The 21,536-nt window shown below is 44.5% G+C and overlaps 1 protein-coding gene across 1 annotated transcript in view; it reads left to right on the top strand.

The window, feature by feature from the left end:
- Positions 1–21,536, top strand: part of LOC138284418 (cytosolic 5'-nucleotidase 1A-like) — a 98,046-nt gene that overhangs the window by 49,319 nt on the left and 27,191 nt on the right. The window contains exons 4-5 of the mRNA XM_069223161.1: positions 9,362–9,491; positions 11,360–11,482. Coding sequence (XP_069079262.1) covers positions 9,362–9,491; positions 11,360–11,482 — 253 coding nt within the window. The remainder of the gene's footprint in view (positions 1–9,361; positions 9,492–11,359; positions 11,483–21,536) is intronic.

Below are 21,536 nucleotides of genomic sequence, written 5' to 3'. Positions count from 1 at the left end.
CTGACATCCAACATCTTAAACAATGCTTACACATTGTCTGGACCTGGATGTCCAGCGCCTACCTGCAGTTTAACCTAACCAAGACAGAATTTCTATTTCCCAAATACAACACAACAAACTTGACACAGTGATATGAACCTCGAATTCCAACCTTGGTTTTATGCAATAATATTGGAAGCATTGCAATACCTAAATATCACACAAATATCTCTAGAACCAAAATATTGTGTTTACATACTTTCTCTGTAAACTACGAAAACATTTAGACCAAAATATTGTGGACCAGAAAAAAAACAGGTAAAATATTCATTTTGCTCTGTATACCATTATATTTAATTAAATTATATTATATTTAATTTCATTAAACATAAAGGTTAATTTAATTAAATTAATTTACTTAAACATAAAAGTTAAAGTTTTGAATAATATAATTAAACAGATATATTACCACATTAATATACAATTCAATAAAAAATATATATATACTTTTAAAAATTAAAACTTTATTTAAGCAATTAATGAAAATAAATGACATTATTTGTTAAGTAATAAGAAAACATAATAAACGCATATAACAAAAACATAAAGCAAATTATATAAATAAAATTAGAAAGTATTTTTCAAAAAGAAATAGAATAATCTGTGTTTATTTATTTTTATAAATAATTACAAAATATTTAAAACACAAGATAAAACAATTACAAATATTACCACAGGGATTAGATTTACTATTCACACTTCAGACATGGGCAAAAGTAGAGAATTTTTTTTAACTATATTTTATTGATTTTATGCAAAGTGCAAAGCATGAAAAAATATACAGTGTGATTTGAGAGCGTTATACACATTCCTACAGCAACTACAGAGCAGAGGCAGCAATAGTCAAGCATTATACAGTTTTCCCAGGCGAGTACATCTACTAACCCAGCCAAAATCAGAGCATTTTGTGTATACACCCAAGACTACAAAGCAGCTATCACACAAGAAATCACTGCTACTCACTTGGTTATCAAATAATGAACATGAGTGTGAGCCCTGCACACAGTCAGCCCACCAGCTCAGATCCACTCTCGGAGCTCAAATCATTGTCACCCTGATACATGCCTAACAATTGGGCCCACAACATTATGGCATCTGCTGCCCCTTCATCGGTATGAGATACTCTCATGTGGTGTTCTTCTGCCACTCCCCATTCAAGGAGATCTTTCAACCAATGATCCCTTGTGCCCAGCCACCCAATGGCCACCCGTCTCTTCGTTAATAATAGGGCCAACTGGGCGAGTCTGTTGGGGATTTTACGTCCTCTGGGGCGCACCACCACTCCCACTAAGCAGGCTAGCAGCGTCAATGGTATTTCAATACCAGTGGCAGTCTCTATGCATGGCACTGCTTCTCCCCAATAATCCATTACTTTTTCTAATTCCTATCACAGATGAAGGAAAGTAGCTCAAATCGCACCTCAGCACCCACACTTGGCTCTCTCCATAGGTTCTATCTTATTCAGACTCTAGGGAATGATATAGGTATGGTGTAGAAAATGGATGTCCAGCAGCTTAAATCTGTTGTTGCAAAACACAGTATGCACAAGGCCTACCACACTCAACCAATCCGAATCAGAAATGGACAGTTACAAGTCAGGGACTGCACTGCACTGCACTGGAACATGCACTGGGAATTGTCGGGGTTGCATGTCACCTTCAAGGGCTTTGTAAAAGAGGGTAATTAGGTGACCCCCATCCCCCAATAAGACCATCAAGCACCCCCGAGGGAGGAGGAGCTTCTGGGAAGTCCGCCCTGAGCTCCTCCGCAACACTCTCCAATTTAGCATAATGTAAGAAGTGACCCGGTCCAACCCCAAGGGAGTCCTGAGCATCTGGAAATGTAATGAAGGTATCTCTGGGACATATATCACCAGCTACCAGACACCCCTCTCCCTCCATTGTTCCATAGACATGTCTACAATTATATTCTGAAAGGGAGTCAGATCCCACAATTGTAGTTCCCTGCTAAAGATGGTCTGACGAAGAACCTTGTGAACAACTTTCTCCCAGAGGTCCGTCGTGTTTCAAATTTAATAAGGAACCAGGTGGCCTAACCTGCCCCCCCACACCCCTTGCATCAAAAGCTGAGGTAAAATGTCACTACTGACTTTGTTCCCCAGAAGCCGTTTCTCCCAATTCTCAGATTCTGTGAGTCATCTAGCAGCATGCTGCAAGTGTGTAATATAACAGTAGAGCTGTATATCCAGGGCCCCTATTCCCCATCCTCTAAGTCCTTCTTAAGCGTTGCCAGCGCTACCCTGCTGCGCTTACCCACCCACAGGAGATTTACCAATAAGCTAACCAGTTGGGAAATAAACCTCCTGCAGTGGAAACAGAGAATTCTGATCGAGGTACAGGCAGCACAGGAGGAAAACCATTTTAGCCATAGCTGCCCATCCCATCACTGTGAGTGAAAGTGTATTCCAAAATTTAATGGAGTTCTATAACCCCATCAACACCCTATCATGTTTTGGCATTGATGCTGGGCCTCAGTGTGCGTAACCCAGATCCCCAGGTACTGAAAAACCTCCAACTCTTATCGGAGACCCACATCCAGCAATTGATCCAACTGTCTCCCAATTAGGCCACCTAAGGGGAACAAGAGTGACTTGCGGACATTGATCCTAAGACCTGAGACCTTGCCAAAGGACCCCAGTAAGTCCACAATGGTAGGAACTGACTCCCCAGGCACTTGCACATACACCAGCGCATCATCCACTTATAAGGAAATGATGTGGGTAATGTCCCCTCTCTACTGGACAGGCTTCAGAAAGCTCACCAGCCACCCTGACACGTATAGAAGGGTCAGTATACAGAAGTTCAACCTAGGCGCAGAAGTTGGGGTCAAACCTCTTGCCCCCAAGACTGTCAATAAATAGGCCCATTCTACCATATCAAACACCTTTTCAAGATCAAACCATCTCCCTTTCTCCATCCAAGACATCATGTAGTACATGGGCCAACCTACGGAGATTATGAGTGGTGCTATGCGCCGGCATGAAGCCGCATTGATCATCATTATCAAATCCCGAACCACCCCCTGAAGACTGGTTGTCAATATTTTACACAGAACGTTAAGATCTGTGTTGAGCATATTGAGGGGTCTGTAAGCAGAAGGGTCCAGGTTTCAGCATCAGACTCACTATCCCCTTTTGCATTGTAGGAGGGAGAAGATGCTTCTCCTTCGCCTTATGTATATCTCTGGCAGTTTTTGTTTGGGAGCAGAAGAGAAGGCGTGATAGAACTCCGATGGGAACCCATCTCTGCCCGGAGTCTTGGATCTGTTAAGCACCTTGATGACTGCACCCACTTCTTCCAATATGAGGTCTTCCTCCAATTCCTACATAACCTCCCTCTGTAACTGAGGCAGCCCCACTCTGGCCAAAACCAATCCATCCCTACCACAGTGTCAGGTGGGCCAGCTCTATACACCAGCTTGAAGTGGTCCAGCAGGGCTGGCAGAATTTCACGTCGCCGAGTTTGCAACTGACCTCATGCATTCCGTATAGACAGAATAAGGGGTATCACCATTTCTCGCCTGATGACACACGCCAGGAGCTTACGAGATTTGTCTCCCTCCCGGTGTAGCAGCTGACAATAGAATTTCAGTGCGGTTTTGTCCAGCGTATCCCAGGGGGAGTGTAGCTCCTGGTAAACTGCTAAAGTAGTGGTGCATACATCGGCTAAGTGTACCTCTTGTTTCTGTAGTTCAGCTAGCAAAACCACTCCGGAGACAGTTCTGTGCATCCCTCTCCCTGAACCACAGCCTTTAATGCCTCCCACTCGATCGCTCTGTTGTCCATGGTCCACCAGTTCCCATTAAGGTAATTCTCCAAAACGGCCTATAAGTCCGCCCTACAGATCATGTCTGTGAGTAGATCAGAGGGTATACGTCATGTTCAGACCCCCCTCGGCAGCTCGCCCCAGGCCAGTGTCAGCAATGTTTGGGCATGATCAGACAGGAACCTTACCATGTGTGACACCGCGCCTATCCGTGCATGAGCCAAATCTCCCACCAATAACCGGTGGAACCGACTGTAAGTATTATGGGCCTGGGAATGACAGGTGTGTTCACGACCACTCGGGTGTAGTAACCGCCCCGCCACCCGTCCAATAGACCCAAATTATGCATCACTCTCCTCAACAAGCACAGTGGTTCGGTACCCTCTTTTGGCTGAAAGCGATCTCCTGCCCTGCACAGCATACAAAATCACCCGGCAAGATTATGGATGCGTCTACACTGCCTACCAACATGTCCTGCAGCCCTTCAAAGTAATGCTTATCATCAGCGTTGAGGGGTGTACGAGTTGAGTTGCGTAATTTCCCTGCCATCCAGCGTACCCTGTACCAGGACATACAGCCCCACCACATCCGCCTCACTAGACGTGTGCCTAAAGGGGATCCCAGGAGCCTCCCAGATGGCCACCACCCTAGCATAGGAAAGGATAAGAGGCAGAGAACAGTTGAACCCGGCATTTTTTTTTTTTGCAACTTCTGTGTCTCCTCCCTAATGAGATATGTTTTCTGGAGACAGACGATTTGTATCTTATAACAGCTAAAAAATGAGTGGACCCTATGTCACTTGGTGTACCCTCGTAGCCCAGGGACATTCCATGTGACCATGTTTAACTGATCATCCATAGGTATAGCAGATTCTCATGCGAGAGATTCCCTCCCCCCGCCACCCAGAATATCCAGCGCAGCAATCGCCACACAAGAAAATGCCTGCACCAACGAAATACCTAAACTGTTAAGATAACAAACAACCCCAAACAGCAGGATCTGAAAAAAAAGAACAAACTTCCCCCGGAATGCAGCATAGCAACAAACTTTCATACTGCAAATCCAACTGAACTCTTGCTGTTAGGATCCACAGCCTACCACAACCCCCCCCCCCCCCACCATGGCCTGCCACGTGCATGGAAATCTTGCCCAATAAGACACAGGCCCCACAAAGAATATCATGCCATCAGAAGAATCTAAGCATAGCGTGTACCAAGAACAATTTTCAAATAATCCAAAAGTCCCTGCTTGTAAACTCAAACCCTCAAGACTCTGCATTAGGTAGCATCGCAAAAACTAAGACCACATTAGGCGCCATGTCCACCCACAGACATGGTTGGTGTAGAATCCCACTCCAGCAATGGGGAGGTCTTCCACTACTCTGGCTGCCGGGCCGGCTGGGCCAAAGCCATGGTCCCATCCTCCTGTATCTCCACCCTGGCAGGATTGTTCTTTCCAGGGGGCCAGTGGTGCTCAAAACAGACTCCCCCCTGCCTCCTGGCGAAACCCTCCACATCTGCTGACTTCCGGGTTTCAGTTTTCCAGGAGACGGTGCGTTCCTTGGTCACCCTATCCCAAACTTCCAGCCAGTGGAACACATCATCAGGATGATCACAGAAATTCGATTTGACTCCCACCCAAAACCCCAAAAGTCACTCTCAACCTTGATCGATACAACAACATATAGTGGAGGCCCATTGCGCAAAGCTTGGCTGTAACCTCCAGGAATGTTTTCCAGGTGCCCTGTACCTTGTTGGTGTAATCTGGATAAATGGCGATCCTCTGGTCTCTAATTTGGCAGTATCAGTGTCCCTGGTCGCCCTGAGGGTACAGTTGATGATTATAATTTAAGATACTGGTTATGATGGACCGCGGGGGAGCCCCACGTCACAACAGAGCTACTATTGCGCTGTGTCCCTTCTCAATAATGAACATGGGGGACAGTCCACTGGACTTCAGGGAGCCACGTATCCAAATCTCTATAAACTGCTCAGTGTTAGCCCCCTCTGCCCACTCCAGGAACACCAGCAAGTGCACAGTGGCAGGACCATCCCTCTGCATCCTCAACCCTAACCTCAAGTGCCCCAGACTGAGACATGATCACAGGCACGTGCTTCCTCACCTCTGTCTGAGGTTTTTCAATAGAACCCTGAGTCAGGTGGACCGTCTCAGAGACCTTTGTGAAGGTCAGTGCATAGGAGATTTACTTCAATGGCCACTGTCTCTATCTTATTCTCTAGGGCCACTCTAGAGTTCTGAATGACCTCCAACAGCTCGGCTCTCAAGGGCTCCCCCACAGACGCTCAGGCTCCTGGTCACCCCAGCCAGAGGCATGCCACATAGTGCTCTGCAAAGCGGGGTCCAGAGTTGTATAGTGTTCCATTGTATTCCCCCGAGCTGCCCTGCCTGCTTATTCCTCCTCCTGTGTGCAGAGAAGCAAGAATCTCAAGGCGCACCTGCACCCCAAGGCCCCCACGCAGGAGACTCGGGCACCTCCCCGTGCTTCATTGGGGCAAGGTAATGCGGCCAACAGCAGTCTGGTGCACCCCTCAGTCCCTGAATGGCCAAGCACACAAACACACACAGCAGGCAGGCAGGCAAACAAGTCCCCGGAGTTGCACACTGTTCAGGTATCACGTACCCCACTCCAATGGAAGGCACAACACAGAGGATTCAAAGCTGCCCCAGGCACCTACTGTACAGCCCAGTCGGTCCTCCATAGGCCACACTTCTGATGTTGTAAGGATAATGTTAGAGGGCCGTCCTGATGGCGTTGCCCCAGCAGTGCTATGTGGCGCTCTGCCAGCCGCACGCTGCAGAAGATTTCTCCAGGCCCAGCTGCAGCAGCGCCACATCCGGCCTCCGGTGTCCGACAGTGCTCCCTGATGTAGTCAGGAAAGGGGGACATCGCAACCAATACCGCAGCACAAGGCATCAAGATCAGGAGGTCTCCAGGATCGGGAGTCTCACACAGCACTGAGGCTCTGCCATGCGCACACAACAGGCCCATCCAATGGGGGAGGAGGACACCCAGGAACTCCAGGCTCTGGCAGTCTTCATAGCTTCACGAACCCCGACGGGTTCTCATTGACGTCCCCACCCATCTTCGGGCAGGTAGTCCAACCTTTCAGCATACCCCCCTCACTTCAGAGGGGCCCGCACTGGTTGCCGCACTGCCACACCCGTCCTCTCCCCCAGCTGACGAAGGCCTCTGAGCCAGCACGCAGGACCCAGAGCAACACCGCACAAAGGGTCGCAGCAGTTCCCCACGCAAATTTACACGGTTCAGGGGCCTACCAGGATAGCACTCCAGTAAAATGTGGGGCACAGTACCCCGGTATGTGGCAGGATTCCACAGGATTAATGGGGCCGGTCAGGAGCCCCTTGGAGACGCGTCCTGATGGCCATCTTGCATGGCTATGTTCCTAAAATAGAGGAAATGCTGGTCTTTTGAGTGTCAGATTTTCAATTCCTGCTCTGTCAAAAGCAAAACTTGGAAAAGTGTTGAACTTTGGAAGGTCAGGTTTACGTTTCCCAGTCCAAAATAAGCTAGGTAAAGCAAAGTGTTGGACTTGAGAGGAGTTTGATCTACTATTCTTACTCCCATTTTAGCAACAATATGGAATGTGTGGACTTTGGAGGGGTCACATTTACTATTCACACTCCAATATGAGCAGCATTAGGAAGAGTTTCGGACTTTGAAGAGGCCAGAATTACCATTCCTACTCCAATCTGATCGAAACGAGAGTAAGGGTTGGATTTTGCAGGGGTCAGGGTTACTCGTAATGCTCCAATGTAAGCAAAAGTAGGGAAACGTTTGGATTTTGGAGGGGTCAGATTTACTGTTCCCACTCCTAAACTTTTCAAATAATAAATTTAAATATAGAAAGAAGGGTAATTTAAAAATATATATAAAATAATGAATGTACTATGCATCAAAACATTGATTAATTAATAACAAGTAAAGTAAATAGTGGTAAACACAAACAGCTGCATTACTCTAAACATTTCCCTTCCCTGTGTTGAGTTCTTATTGTATTTTCTCTTAATGTTGACACATGCATTAATCAGTTAAACCACAGAAAGGACTTATGTTAGATGAACATTACCAGCAGAAGAAGAAGTATTGAAACTTGCTCATTTCGGAACTACTTGAAATTTTACTGGACTTGAATAATAACAGTGATACAAATTAGAGAGTAGCAGACTAACCCTATGTATGTACCATTTTGCAGATGTCCTAACGTTTTACAATTACCACATTGAGTGTTGAAGAGTAGGTGTGCATTACTCATACATTGTGATTGTCACTTGGGAGACCTGGCTGACTAGCTCTGTTTCAACCTTTCCCATTGGATCAAATTATGGAAACCTGCAAAAATAACTAAATAACTTTATGTCCCCTCGTCTCAAACATTTTGGATTTCATAGTGGTAATTCTCATTTCATTGTGCATTACACTTGCATGTGTTTTTTTCACATTGAGAAGTTACTAATCTCTTAGCGCTAACTGATACAAGAATTTCTGTCACTTTCACAGTGACCCATAGTTCCCACATCCATTAGCAGTTTTCAAGGAAAAAGGCAGTCAGACAAAACCGCCCATTAAAATTTACTAAGATACAGTGAAAGGAGAGGCCCTTACAGAAATGCACCTCCTTGATTTCATTTCAAGAGATTCACCCCCTTATTAGCACGCTCTAAAACAACAAACTAGTCTTTCTCTGGGCAGTGGTGTAACACAAAAAGATGATGCCCCTTTGATATTGCCAAGTAAAAGCATTGCCCCATTGTAAATGGCTTTCATAGAAGTAGGTTGGGGTTCTGGCCCATTCTCTGGCACTCATTTTTACTGGCATTTGGACCTGTTACGCTGCCATTGTATTGGCCATTCGATTTAGTGGCATAGTTGGATGCCTGGGCCTCTGTCTACGATTGAGTCCCCTAGTTTTAAGGGCAGGCTTGATCCCAAATCTTTGGCCATTTCAGGGACCCAGTATTGTCTTTACAGAGGAGTTCTGGTCTGATGTCAGTATTTGAAACCCTGTCAGTAGACTGCAGGGGCAGGTCTGCAGGACTACTTGGATCCCTCCGCAGTGCAGTGACCACAGTGACACATGTTTCACCCCTGGTAATTAACAGGCAAGAAAGTAGTAGACCTCTGGGGAGATGAGCAATGCATGTACGAGAGCATCTTTCTGCGTTAGCAAGTTTGAAAATGTGGCAGTATTTTGTCTCAAGTCAGTTTCAGATTCTTTATAGTATGTCACGCTGACAGTTAGGCTCTCAGTGAATATTAGGGAGTGATTTGGACCGTATGGGGTTGGATGAACGGTTAGAGAATCAGAGGTGGGGGATGGAGATGGGACACCACCATCTCACACATTACCAGTGATAGGCTGAGACTTATTTTCCATCGGGTTTTTGTCTAGTGTTTCTGGTGATGTAGATGTATGTAATTTGGGGAATGGACTTTCCAAACACCAATCCTGTCTCGGTTTGTTTTGCATCGTTTTCATCCCATCTCCCTCTTTCAGGCAGTCCAGAATGTCAATGACAAGCTGTTGGAGAAAGACCCTGAGGAGAAAACGCTGTTCGATGTCATCATTTTGTCCAACCTTACCCCGGAGAGTGGTGTACGTGTTGTCAACAGTGTGAAACACTATGGTTAGTTGTTCAAGTCCATGATCACCTTCTTTTTCACAAATGGTCCGAAGCCCTGTAGGTAACATTCACAATTATCTATGTGCCAAATGTAATTTCGGAAAGAGAGCAGGCATTGCTTTTTAACTGCTTCCCTTTTCTCCATTTTCTAATTTATATAACATTCTGGAAGTGCGTTAATAAACCAATAGCACTATTTTTTTGTTACGCTCAGTAAAATGAATTGACTCTTGTCACTGAAACTCAGTGCTTGCCATGGCAATGCGGTGTTTAGTGTTGATGGGCCAGTCCCTTGGTGATAGTACTATCCTGTGCTGTAGCTCAGTGGTGTGCTGTTTGAGTGGTAGTCATCAGCACTAAAATAGGGCTATTGTAGTGCTGTTGACTTGCGGGTCTTTGATGGTGCTCTTGGATGTTCGATTGGTAGCTCAGCAGTAGCATAGTGCACTTGCTGGGTCCTTGGTAGTGTTCTTTGTGTAATTCCTCAGCTGGCAGCCAGGTGCTACCGCTTTTGAAATAGTGACTGTGTACTGACTGCCCCGTCCTGCCAACTTGCACTGGGTGAGAACCCAGTAGAATAAATCAACAAAATAGAATTGAGATCACCATACTAACTCTAACACTGGATGTGTCTATAAACACTTTGTGGTGCTGTGTAGCCATGCTGCCAACAGTTAAAGGCAGGAAGTTCAACAAGTGACCAATCCAACAACACAGAGATTGCTCACCTGTGCGCATGTTTCTTATTCTAGGCAGTAAAAGCACCAAGAGCTCAAATGGAAACAAAATGCAGCTAGGAATACGTTTCTTTAGCTTTTGAGTATTAAATGAAAGCCTACGTTTTAGATGGACAAAGAACTTAAGTTTTACCCTATGTGCAACGGAGAGGATGCACTGGAAGGCAAGATGAGGGGAGCTGAAGAGAAGGAAACCTGATTGAATTTTCATGAGGTATGCCTGTGTGCACTTCGAGGTGCCTTAGTAGACAGGAATAGCCCAATCTGGGTTCGAACATGTCAAAATAGAGGAGATGTGACAGAAGTGGTCTATGGCCTGCATTATGGGCAGACCTGATAATTCCGGTATGTGTGGTAAATAAAGTAACCCCACATACTGAAATTATGATGTTGGCAGCTGCAGTTTTCTCCTGATAAATTTTAGCAAATCAACCTGATGGCATTTGGCAGAGGGAAAAATGGCCAGTAATTACACACACTGTGGTGCCGCAAGTACTAAAATCTGCATTATCAGAAACAAACTCATAATTTGATGGTATTTATTGCATCCGATGAATTCTAACCCAGTAGTCAGATGTGAAACCTGCAGATGAATACAATCACCCTGTTTTGTTGTGGTTTAGTCTAGCGTGGTTGCCTGTCATTCCCTGGTCGATATCCACTGATGGGATAGTTTCAGTCAGTTGCACTCTCACAGCAGATTGTCAACAGTTCTTTAGTTTTTGAAACTTAACCTAGGGCTGACAGATCTAAACCAGAGGCCAAATGTGTTTAGTGAAAGATGATGGTGACTGAGCTGACAGCTGCTTGCAGATGCCAAGCCCATAATGCCTGCTAGAAAAGTGAGCAAGGTGTAACGGCCAGTTTTTAAGGCCAGTGGAGAGACCCAGCACTATCATGCTCAGACATAGCTTTCATCTCACTCAAGCAGGTGTCATCAGTAGTGAGTAAAAAACGAGTTTCCATTTGTGACTCTTAAGCTGTTCTTGCCCCAGTGTAGGGTTGTGCACATGAGCCAATGTACTTGAGTGGAATCTGAACATACTTTATTATATAACGGTTCTTGACTCCCCATTGCTCTAATCTAATGCCTAAAATGTCTTCTTGTTTTGCTGTTTCCTCTGTCCAATCAAGGTTTGGAAATATCTAAGTTCTGCTTTGTTGGCGAGGAGGACTCCACAATCTACCTGAAGTCCAACAGTGTCAAGCTGTTCCTTTCACTGGACCGACTGGATGTGTGCAATGCACTCAAAAGAGGTCAGTGAGTGGTGTTCATGTCCTCGCCAGTGAGTATAATGGTATGGATTCTTTAGGGAGATTACTTTGTGGGGATGTGGCCTCTCCAGTGAAATCAGGGCTTTGGGCGCTCCAGAAATATACAGTTATGGAACTGTTAACGCGTCCGTCTATGTTAATTTATACACATCAGGACTCGTTTTAGGCCGATGAATCTTTGGGCTCAGTGGTGAGACACCGTAGGACGAGATAACTGATCAATATATCAATCAATATGTCAATAACATTGTCAATAGTTAACACCAAAATATATCTTACTTTAGTCATTAATAAACCTTCGGCGCAATCATGACCTTTCAGTCACGAATAACCACACCTTAATGGATTTTTATGAATTTTATTCCCTATTGATTACAATCTAATAGCAAATGCATCAATCTCAAAACCAAGAAGCAAATAAACATAATCACAAGATGACAATCATAATACGCTTTCAATAATGCAAGGATCAGAAGCATAGACAATCAAATGACTATAAGCAGATCGTAGTACATAAAACCTTCTAGAGATATTAGTTCAGCATAGCACTATGTCAGTCACGTCAGGTTGTCAGTCGGGACGAATGTCTCGTCTAACCTCTAATTAGCATTGGCATGTTGGGCTTCATGCAAAACAATTTTGAACACCAATTTGGAAAACATCTAACTAAGGTCTCTAATCAAAAACATACAGCAGTTGGTACCTAGAAAGAAAAGGCAAATGAATGCATTTCCATTATCAATGATTATATTTACCCTCCTCAGAATAGGACAGCGTACAGAATCAGTCTTCGTCTTCAGGATATCAGTTGAGTTCACCGTCAGTCTATCTAAGTTAGAGGCAAGGGACACTCTCCTCATAAGGAGGAAAGTGTAATGGGGCAGTCTATGGGCGAGGATGGTTTTGTCTAAGTCTCAAATCACCAAATAAAGTGACAGAGTTTCTGGATGCAATCGATATCATTCCCTACCCTAATGCTCTTTGTCTCTTGTGTCATGGGTTTTTCAAACCTTTTTCGTAATACATTCCCCCAAAATTCTATTGGTCAGTCACTACACCCCACTATCGGTAGCCTATTAAATTATACATTAAGTAATGCATTTGTCATTTCATGATAATTCCCTAATTCCTAATTGGTCTTCATAATTGACGTTTTTCGTAGGTGGCACATCCGGGGTTACTTCATCGTCTTTGTACATATCAGGTCAAAAGTTCTCTTCTTCTCGCTTCACCGTCCTTGGAAGTGTCTATTATTGTTTCGAAGTACATATCTTTTATATGAAAGCTACTAGCATGCGGATGGGAGAGTTGGGTGTTGTTGCAAACTAGTAAGAGAAAAGAACAATCGCTGGGTCATGGTCTTTTGCAAGTCAGCACACTGGAGAAACAGAAAAATATGCTTTAATATGAGAGTTACACAGCTAGTTCTCGACTCACGCTAACTTAGGATATATGGTTCCAATGAATGCAGTTTTATACGTGTTAATGTGCTCAGTTAGACAAACTATAAACGATTATTTCTTACAGTCGACATTAGTTTATACATATGAACAATTCTCCACGTTTATGAATACGCTTCAATGAATATTTTATTAAAATAGCATTGTTAGACATAAGCATTTCACGTCTTATAATATGTAATATTTAAACTACGCTCTCTCAGAACCATATGTTGAGGCGTAGCCTCCCCAGTGAGTTTTTTTCTAGGTGTTCAGGAGAGGTGAACCCTTGTGGGACCACCCCCAGTAGGTTTGAAGATGGGAATATGCTGTCTATTGTATTTATTTGTATTAGCTATGAGAAAAGGTAGGGACTGTGGGGGCATCCTCTTTCCATTGAGTCTTGGGGTGTAGGTGTTCTGGACACGGCCCCTTCATTGGGTTTCATGATGAGTGCTTAAAAAAGATGCTGCTTGGGCATATGTGCTTTTCATTGTGGTGTATGGGTGTAGTGCTCAAGCTGGGCGAATCTGTGAGGGAATGACTCGATTCCAATGGGTTTACCAGTGTGGATGCTGAAAAGTGGTGTTGCTGTGTGGACCTTTTATCTGCAGAAATGTCTACAGGACCTGTAATGCCTTTGTCTGAGTGGAGTGCAGGAGGAACTGTTCTGCCAGTAATCTCCTCTGTCATGAAGCTGCACTGTTTTCTCCCAACTCTTCCAGTCGTGTTTCCTGACTCTTAGCTTCTGCTGCTGCTTTAATAGCATTGCCTCTCTAGTAGTCTACCATAATAGCACATGTTCATACTTAATAAATGTTATACAATAATTTAGGATATCCCACAGTTTCCTGACAAACCTTTGTCAGGTGGCACTCTTCCGTCTGCCCAAGTGACTTTCCAGTGCCCAGGAAAGTTTTATAAGTTTCAACCCCTTCCTGTTCCAGTATTTAATCCATGCCCAGAACAGTGTCGGTGGGATTTAACACATTGAGCTAGTCCTTCTCAAATACCTCAACTTGGGGATTGATTCAATTCCTGGTGGACGGCCAATTCTTCCTCCAGGGCGATGAAGTAAATTACTCCATCACCCTGATGGAAAGATCACCCACCAGATTTATAAATGACCTCCAAGCTGGCGTTGATTCTTTTTTAATTTGAAGCCATTTTTATTGAGGTTTAACAAAACCATACAGAAGAAGCACAGAAAGATTTGGATTGACCGCAGATTGGGGTATGATAACTGGGAGGGATACAACACTGTTTTGCTGTAAATTCATAGTATTGTAACCGTTATGGAGAGGCAAGAGATGAGTGTGACCCTATGAGTATAAAGGCAGCGCACTATGCAATGGATTACCCCAGACTTATACCAGGGCATGGAAAAGGACAGGAAAAAGAGAAATGAGAGGACAGATAAAGAGAAAAGCAGATAGGAATTCTGGACGGGGTGGGATAGAGGAGGAGTGGTGGATGGGAAAAAGGAGTGGGGCAAGAGGAAAAGAGGGGAGTGGGGCAGGGCGATTGTGGGGAAATGGTGAGTGGTTGGGTGGCCAACTATGGTGGTAAGTGTTTAGAGATATATGAGTCAAGTTTTGGCAATTGTTTAATTTTTTCTTTCTTTCTCCCGTCACCACAGGATAATCTCTAATACTAATGAACACGGCTCACCCTCCAAAAGGAGGAGGATATCCTCTACTCTTTTTAATATTTTTACTGAAGCGTTTACTATAAAAGCAATTGCACACCCTACAATACCTCAACACAATTCTTATTACAAAAATAGACAATAAAGCAAAAATCACACTAGAACCCATAGCCCAAAGTGAAATTATAAACGCAATTGAATTATTTAAAGCTGGAAAGGCACCAGTGCCTGATTGCTTCGCCACTTCCTTGTGCCTCATTTATCACACCCCTTAAAGTCCTCTTATCTCACTTCTCCGCTACAGAAACGATCACTGGTACCGCTTCAGAAGCCACTATTATAGTCATCCCTAAGAAAGGTATAGAGCCCTCTGGCCCCAAGTACTACTGCCCAATATCCCTAATAAACACTGATGTAAAATCTATGCGAAAATCCTCGCCTTCAGACTGGAACCCATCCTCCAAACGATAATACACTTGTCACAATCTGGCTTTAGTAAAGGTGGGTTCAGCGCAGACAATATCAAACTAGTTAGTCATGTTATCGAGAAAGCAGATATTGCAACCAACCAGCCTGCGCGATTGCATTAGAAGCCAAAAAGGCCTTCGGCAAGGTCTTGTGGTCTTTTCTACATGCAGCCGTCACTGTGTTTAATCTCAGCCCAAATCTATCTAGAATGATTCTCAAACTATATATGGAACCTAAGGCCAGAATTGAATGTTAATGGAACCCTATCAAACAGTTTCAAACTACAAAAAGGAACTAGGAAGGAGTGCTCGGTTTCCCCTGTACTTTTTCTACTCACAATGGAACCACTCCTTAAAAAAATTAGAGAGAACCCCTCTGTGCGTAGTATCCCATTTGCTGCAGATCTACAAAAAGTGGCAGCATTTACATAAGACATCCTTCTTTTCACAACATAAGCAGACTCGGCTATAACCAGCATCATGTCAGCCGTTAAAGAAGATTCCCAAGTCTCAGGTTACACTCTTAACAAGGACAAAACGGAGGTCCTTGCCTTGAATGTCCCCAGCAGTAGCTCAGTCATTGGGGGTCATAGCCTCAAATGTAAAATACAGATCAACCAAAACCTTGGAGAATCCTTTGACCATTATGAAAAAACAACTCTAGCCAAAATTAGGTAGATAGTAGATAACTGGTCAACCAGATTTATCACCTGGGGCGTATCGAAGCCATCAAAATGATGATCTCTCTTCGCATTAATTTCCTATTTAGTGTAACGCCACTCCACCTGTCAGTTACCCTTTTTTTTACTAGAATAGATCTGCTACTTAACAATTTTCATTCATTCTTAAAGCACTGCCAGAAAACCTCAGTCAAGCCAGTTCCTGTCAGTGCATTTTGCTGTTTGGTGCAAGGCTCCATCAACTTGACTGAGTCCTGCACCAAAAGGTTTGCTTTTTTATTATCAAAAAGAAAATCCCGAAACTGGATTTTCTTTTTGAAAATAAAGAAGATCGTACTCTCCTTGCCATGGGAATCCTGTCCCACGGTGAGGGGAGCAATTTGCTGTTTCCACTGCCCCTTACCACCAGGGTTTTCCTGACGGTGACGTGCATTGAAAACTGACCTTTAATTCCTCCCATCCAAATCAGGTGGGCAGAATTACAGGTTTGCCTCTGGTGGCTCTTACTCTTCATGGCTATTGGAGGGGTTTAATCAGGGCGGAGATGGACTAGTCCCTGCTGTGATTAAACCTATGGTCCGCCCGCATGTAAGTTGGGCAGACAGACCATTATTTTAGCGGCATTGATACTCAGTCGCCATTACGATGGAGTATACCACCAAGATATGTCAGCCCCCTAGTGCTAGGAGTGCACACTCTCATCTCTCTGTGCCAGCACCAGCTCCAGAGCGCACTTACTAAAAGTAATGTGCAGTGACAACGTGGGAAGTGGCAGTGTTTGTGACTCTATCATACACCATACTCTTAAAGAGAAAAGGCATATTCTCGGTCTATGCCAGTCTAGTTTACACTCACCGAGTATGATTTCTGTCTAGTCATCTATGCTGAAATATGTTCAGCTACGCTATTTTTTAAGTCTTACCAAGAGCGAGATTAGGCCACTTTTACAGCCTTGTATAATCAAAAAATATTCCTAAATAAAAATAGATACTTCTATACATACAAAGAGAAGCTTTGGGTCAGTTCTCTTGCTCTGTTCATCTGTCATTAACATTTTGTTTTTCTTGACCACAGCATACAGCATGGGACACCCTACTTTAGCCATTCAGGTTCTTGCATTGAGTGAAGGCATTTGCTTGATTGCATGTTAACAGGTGCATAAAAAGTGTACACTGTAGTGCCAAGGCTCGTCAAAGTTTACTCTGTTAATACTTTTTTATTTCCAATCTTTATCCTCTTTTATTTTGTTAGTTATCCACATGTGCTTAAACTATGCCCCTGCATTTAGATATTGGTGGAGGGGTATTCTGTCACAATGATGGCGATACCCTGTCTGCCTAAATCTAAATCTCATTGGATAAAATGAAATTTAGATTTCAGCGGGCAGGATATCCTTCACCCTAGTTCGGAGTAACCCCTCCGTCACTATCTAAACCAGGCCCTATGTCTTCAGGTTACTGTAATTCAAAGTCTGGTATTCTTTTTCTCTGCAGCAATAAGAATCCTACTTTTCTTTGATGTGCTTTAAAATTAAAATAAATCATCTTTTATGTGCACCTGCCAGCTAGTAAGCACGCACGCTGTTATTTTAAAATGATATGTGATGGCTGTTTTTTACTTTTCAAATTTTATTGCAAGTATATGGCTGCCAAGTTTAGGTGGCAGCGCTTTTTTATTCATTCTTCTTTATATTTCTGTGGCATATGCTTGATATACATATTTCTTAATGTAACTATCTCACCTGCTTAGCCAATACTTGTTTTGTTTTATCTCCCAAGTATTATTATATCTTAGCATTAAACTCAGCATACTTGTTTTTACAAAGCTGAGTGAGCTAGACACTCTGGCCCACATAATGACTTTGGCGCTATAAACTGCCTACCGCTGTGGTGACGGCAACCAAAAGACCATCACCGTGGCTACCATACGTTCACCAGATTATGACCACAGCCGGACTTTCGCCACAAAAAGGGAGGAAATCTGGCCATGGCCATGGCCATACTGGCAGATGGTAGTAAAGTGGCGCCGCTACCAACAGCACTGCCACGCCAGTAGATCGCCACCAACCGTATCATGACATATGAAACAGCCTGGTGGTGTTCTGCTGGCGGGTGCTGCTGGCGGTAGCAGTGGCCCGTCCCATTCCCTGACGGAAGACTACCTGGATGCAGGTAAGTTGGGCTTCCGACAGGGGAGGAGGGTGGGGGCTGTTGTGTGTGTGTGGGGTTATGTGCATGAATGTGTGAGTGTGTGCGTGAACACGTCTGTGTGTGTGTAGTGTTGTTTGCGTGGGTGTATGCATGTGTGTGAATGCGTGTAAGAATGGAAATGTGAATGCGTCTCTGCAATGCAGTGTGAATGGATGTGTGCGAGCATGAATGGATACATGCATGAATAAATGCATGTATGCCAGTGTGAGTGGGTGTATGCTTGCATGTCTGCGAGTGTGTGCATGTATGGGGAGGTGGGGGTTGGGAAGGGGGTAGAGTGGATGGAGGGGTGTGGGGGGCATCTGGGGAGTCTTTGGGGTGGTGGGTGAGCAGGGAATTCCCTGTCACTGGTAGGGCCTACCGCGGCAGGCTGGCTCAAAATGCCGCCTGTGGCATCATAGCAGCCGCCAGGCTGGAGAATGTTATTTCCAGCCTGGCGGGTGCTACAGCCATGGCGGTATGAATGGTAAATTGGTGGGTTGGCTGCAGCCAAGCCGCCAATGTCAACATGTGGCAGGTATGTACCTCCAACATACCGCCTACCACCGGGGTCATAATGACCCCCTCTGTGTTGACATTTATGTGTGACATTAAGGGTGCAGGTTCAAATCTCGACCTGGTAACCTCAGGTTATCACGCTTTCAAGATCAATAAAAGTACTACCAACTTAAATTGAATAATAATAATTGCATATAAAAGCTCTATTTGTAAAGTGTTTCGGAGAAGAGTACTATATAGAAATATGTATTATTATCATAGCGAAAATAATGACTTTTTGAACATGAAAGCATGATGCCTTTGTTTCCTGTAGTATTTTTCAACTAGTGTCCAAGCGCACAAAAAAATATTTCTTCACACCATTTGAGAGACTTACTGGCTTTTTAGGAGTGCTCAATTCAGCAGTTGTTTCCTCTGCAGAAATTCTGAGCACTAAGTTAAAAACTAAAGTGAATGCAGTGGAGTGGTGGGGGAGTAAGGGAAGCATATGCAATATCGTGTGGTTACACACAAACAGACAGGTGTGCTGATAAGACAAGCTGACAGCACACCCTGTGGTAAAAGATTAGCCACCATTCCCTCGCTCTTGATTCCTCCCCACCCCCTTTCATCCAGTTGCACCCAGCCTTCACTTGTGCCTGACTGTACCCATCCTTCAACATGGTGCTAGATGCCCTGTGCCAGTGCTTGCCAAGTAGCATTGACACTGTTCTTTCCACTGTAGACCTAATGCCTAGATGGGTGTTAGGGGAATTCCACTGTCTGCACCATTTCTTACTTAATGTCCATCATGGTATAGACTACATGAGTTGTCAGGGTAAACCTGAAAATAAGTTACTTACCTTCGGTAACACTCTTTCTGGTAGGTACTTGATGTAACTGCAGATTACTCACCTTCAGAGTATCCCCAGGCACCAGGCTGGATCTGTAAGATGTAAACAGCATTGCTTCCTCGGGCGAGTAAGTGGCTCCAGGGTTTACTTCTTCCCACCCTGTATTGAGGATGGGGTCACACCTAAGTGCCATCATTGCATGTCTGTGTCAGTTTCATTTGTGACTCTGCCTGCACCCTCGAACACAAAGTCTAACAATAAACATAAGTACTAGTGTGCAGATTTCTAGTTGGGACATTTTTAGATGGAAAAAGAGACAATGTCACAGAACTGGGAGAAATCTTCGGTTAATACTTCAGAGTAATCAACAGAAATAGGGTTGTCAAAGACAAGGAATTTGTTTTTCTGATGGATACTTCTAACCACAGGTTCCTCACCTTGAGAAAAGAAACCAAAGCAGAACCTCCCCAGTTGGTGGGTCTGTGGATAGACTCAGATCAAAAAGTCCTGCAGGACTGAATGAACCAATTGCCATTCCCGACGGACCTGGCTGTTTATGCAGTAGTGCTTGGTGAACCTGTGTACTGAAGCCGTCGCAGCCTGACAGTTATCATGGACAGGCACTTTGCATGCCAGGTGCAACCTTGTCCCTGGTACAATGGCCCCAGAGTCCTTATGGAGACTGCTTCTAGGCAACTGCATAGTAGATCTTAATGCAGAGGACTATCTACCCCGACAGAGTTCTTTCCTGCACTGCCTTCACGTTACTTTGTCCAGAGAACCCCACAAAGAGCTGATAGTATTCCCGACGGTTTGGGTGCTGTAAGTGTAAAAGCTTAAAGCTTTTTTAGGGTCCAGCCAATGGAACCCATCCTCTTTCAAGGGTCGAAGCAGAGTAAAGAACTTTAGAAGAGTAATGGATTGCATAACGTGGAACACAGTCACCATCTTTGGTAAAAGGCCCTGGTCCTCAACTTCACTCTTTCCAGGAAAAAGGTGGTGTAAGAAGGCTGCACAGAGACAGCTTGGAATTCACGCATTCAATGATCCAAAGTTACTGCAACAGTATTTAAAGTCAGGAGACGTAATGGACAGCTGTGCATCTGTTTCAAGGAAATGCACATGAGGAAAATGACGGACGAACTGTGGTATCACAAAGGATTTGTGAGAAAAGAAACAAATGAGTCAGCAGGTGTTTTGAACAAGAACAGCTGGTCCAGCCAATATAAAATGACTGAAAGGACTGACAACTTTTTATGGTGCCCATTGAAAGTCCTTCCTGGGCCAGAGATAAAAACAAACAACAAAACATCTGACACCTTGGCCTGTAACGGATACATATTGTGGGTGCCACACTAGTCCACAAAGACACCCGGCAGCAAGGTTGACATCCGCAACTTCATGAGCATGATCGAATGCTGTCAATTGTCACAGCTCAGTCTCCATACATGGAGGTTCATATTGTGCAGGTGTGGGTGCAGGACTCTGCTGCTTCAACAAGAGATCCTGCCGAAGCAGTATCCTGCTCGGAGGACAGATGCTCATCTGCAGACGTGCTGGGTACCACACACTTCTTGACAAAGCCAGAGCCACCTTGATGACTTAGGCCTGGTTGTTCCTGATCCTCTTCAGAACTCGGGGCAGAAAAGGCATACAGATGTCCTGTGCTCCATTTTATCTGGAACGCCTCCCGAAAAGAAAGCCTTCTTAGGACTGCATGTTATCTGTGGTGTCAAAACCATCGAGCCATGGTTCTTCCCATTGCTGGAAGATGCCTTGTGCCACCTCAGTATGTAAATGCCACTCATGCTAGCTCCCAGAGACTAAGTGCCTCTTGGCACAAGAGTCATGACCTCACCTGCTATGCTTGTTGCAGTACCACATAGCATTTCCATTGTCCATCAGAACCTGAACCAGCCTGCTTTTGATGGATGGTAGAAAGACTTTCAACACCAAGCACATTGCCCGCAATTCCAGCAGACTGATGTGGAGAAAGGTATCTGCCAGAGACCAGAGGCCTTGGTTCCTCACTTTTCCCTGATGTACTCCTCATCCCATCACCACTGTCAGCTCTGGTGAGGCATGGAGAGGGGTCTGCTGCCTGTCTGGTTGCGGCTGAGCAACTACCACTGCAGGTCGTGTGCACTTTCTTCTGAAACCTGGATAGAATCCAACAGGTTAATGCTGGGCCCATTGAGACTTCAGGTTCCACTGTAAAACCCTCACTTATGCCATCTGCCATAGTCTACAAGCAGGATGCA

The sequence above is a fragment of the Pleurodeles waltl genome, chromosome 3_1, assembly GCF_031143425.1.
Source record: "Pleurodeles waltl isolate 20211129_DDA chromosome 3_1, aPleWal1.hap1.20221129, whole genome shotgun sequence".
In the NCBI taxonomy this organism is placed as follows: Eukaryota; Metazoa; Chordata; class Amphibia; order Caudata; family Salamandridae; genus Pleurodeles; species Pleurodeles waltl.
The sequence above is the reverse complement of the archived record's forward strand: the minus strand, read 5'-3'. Positions and strand labels throughout refer to the sequence as shown.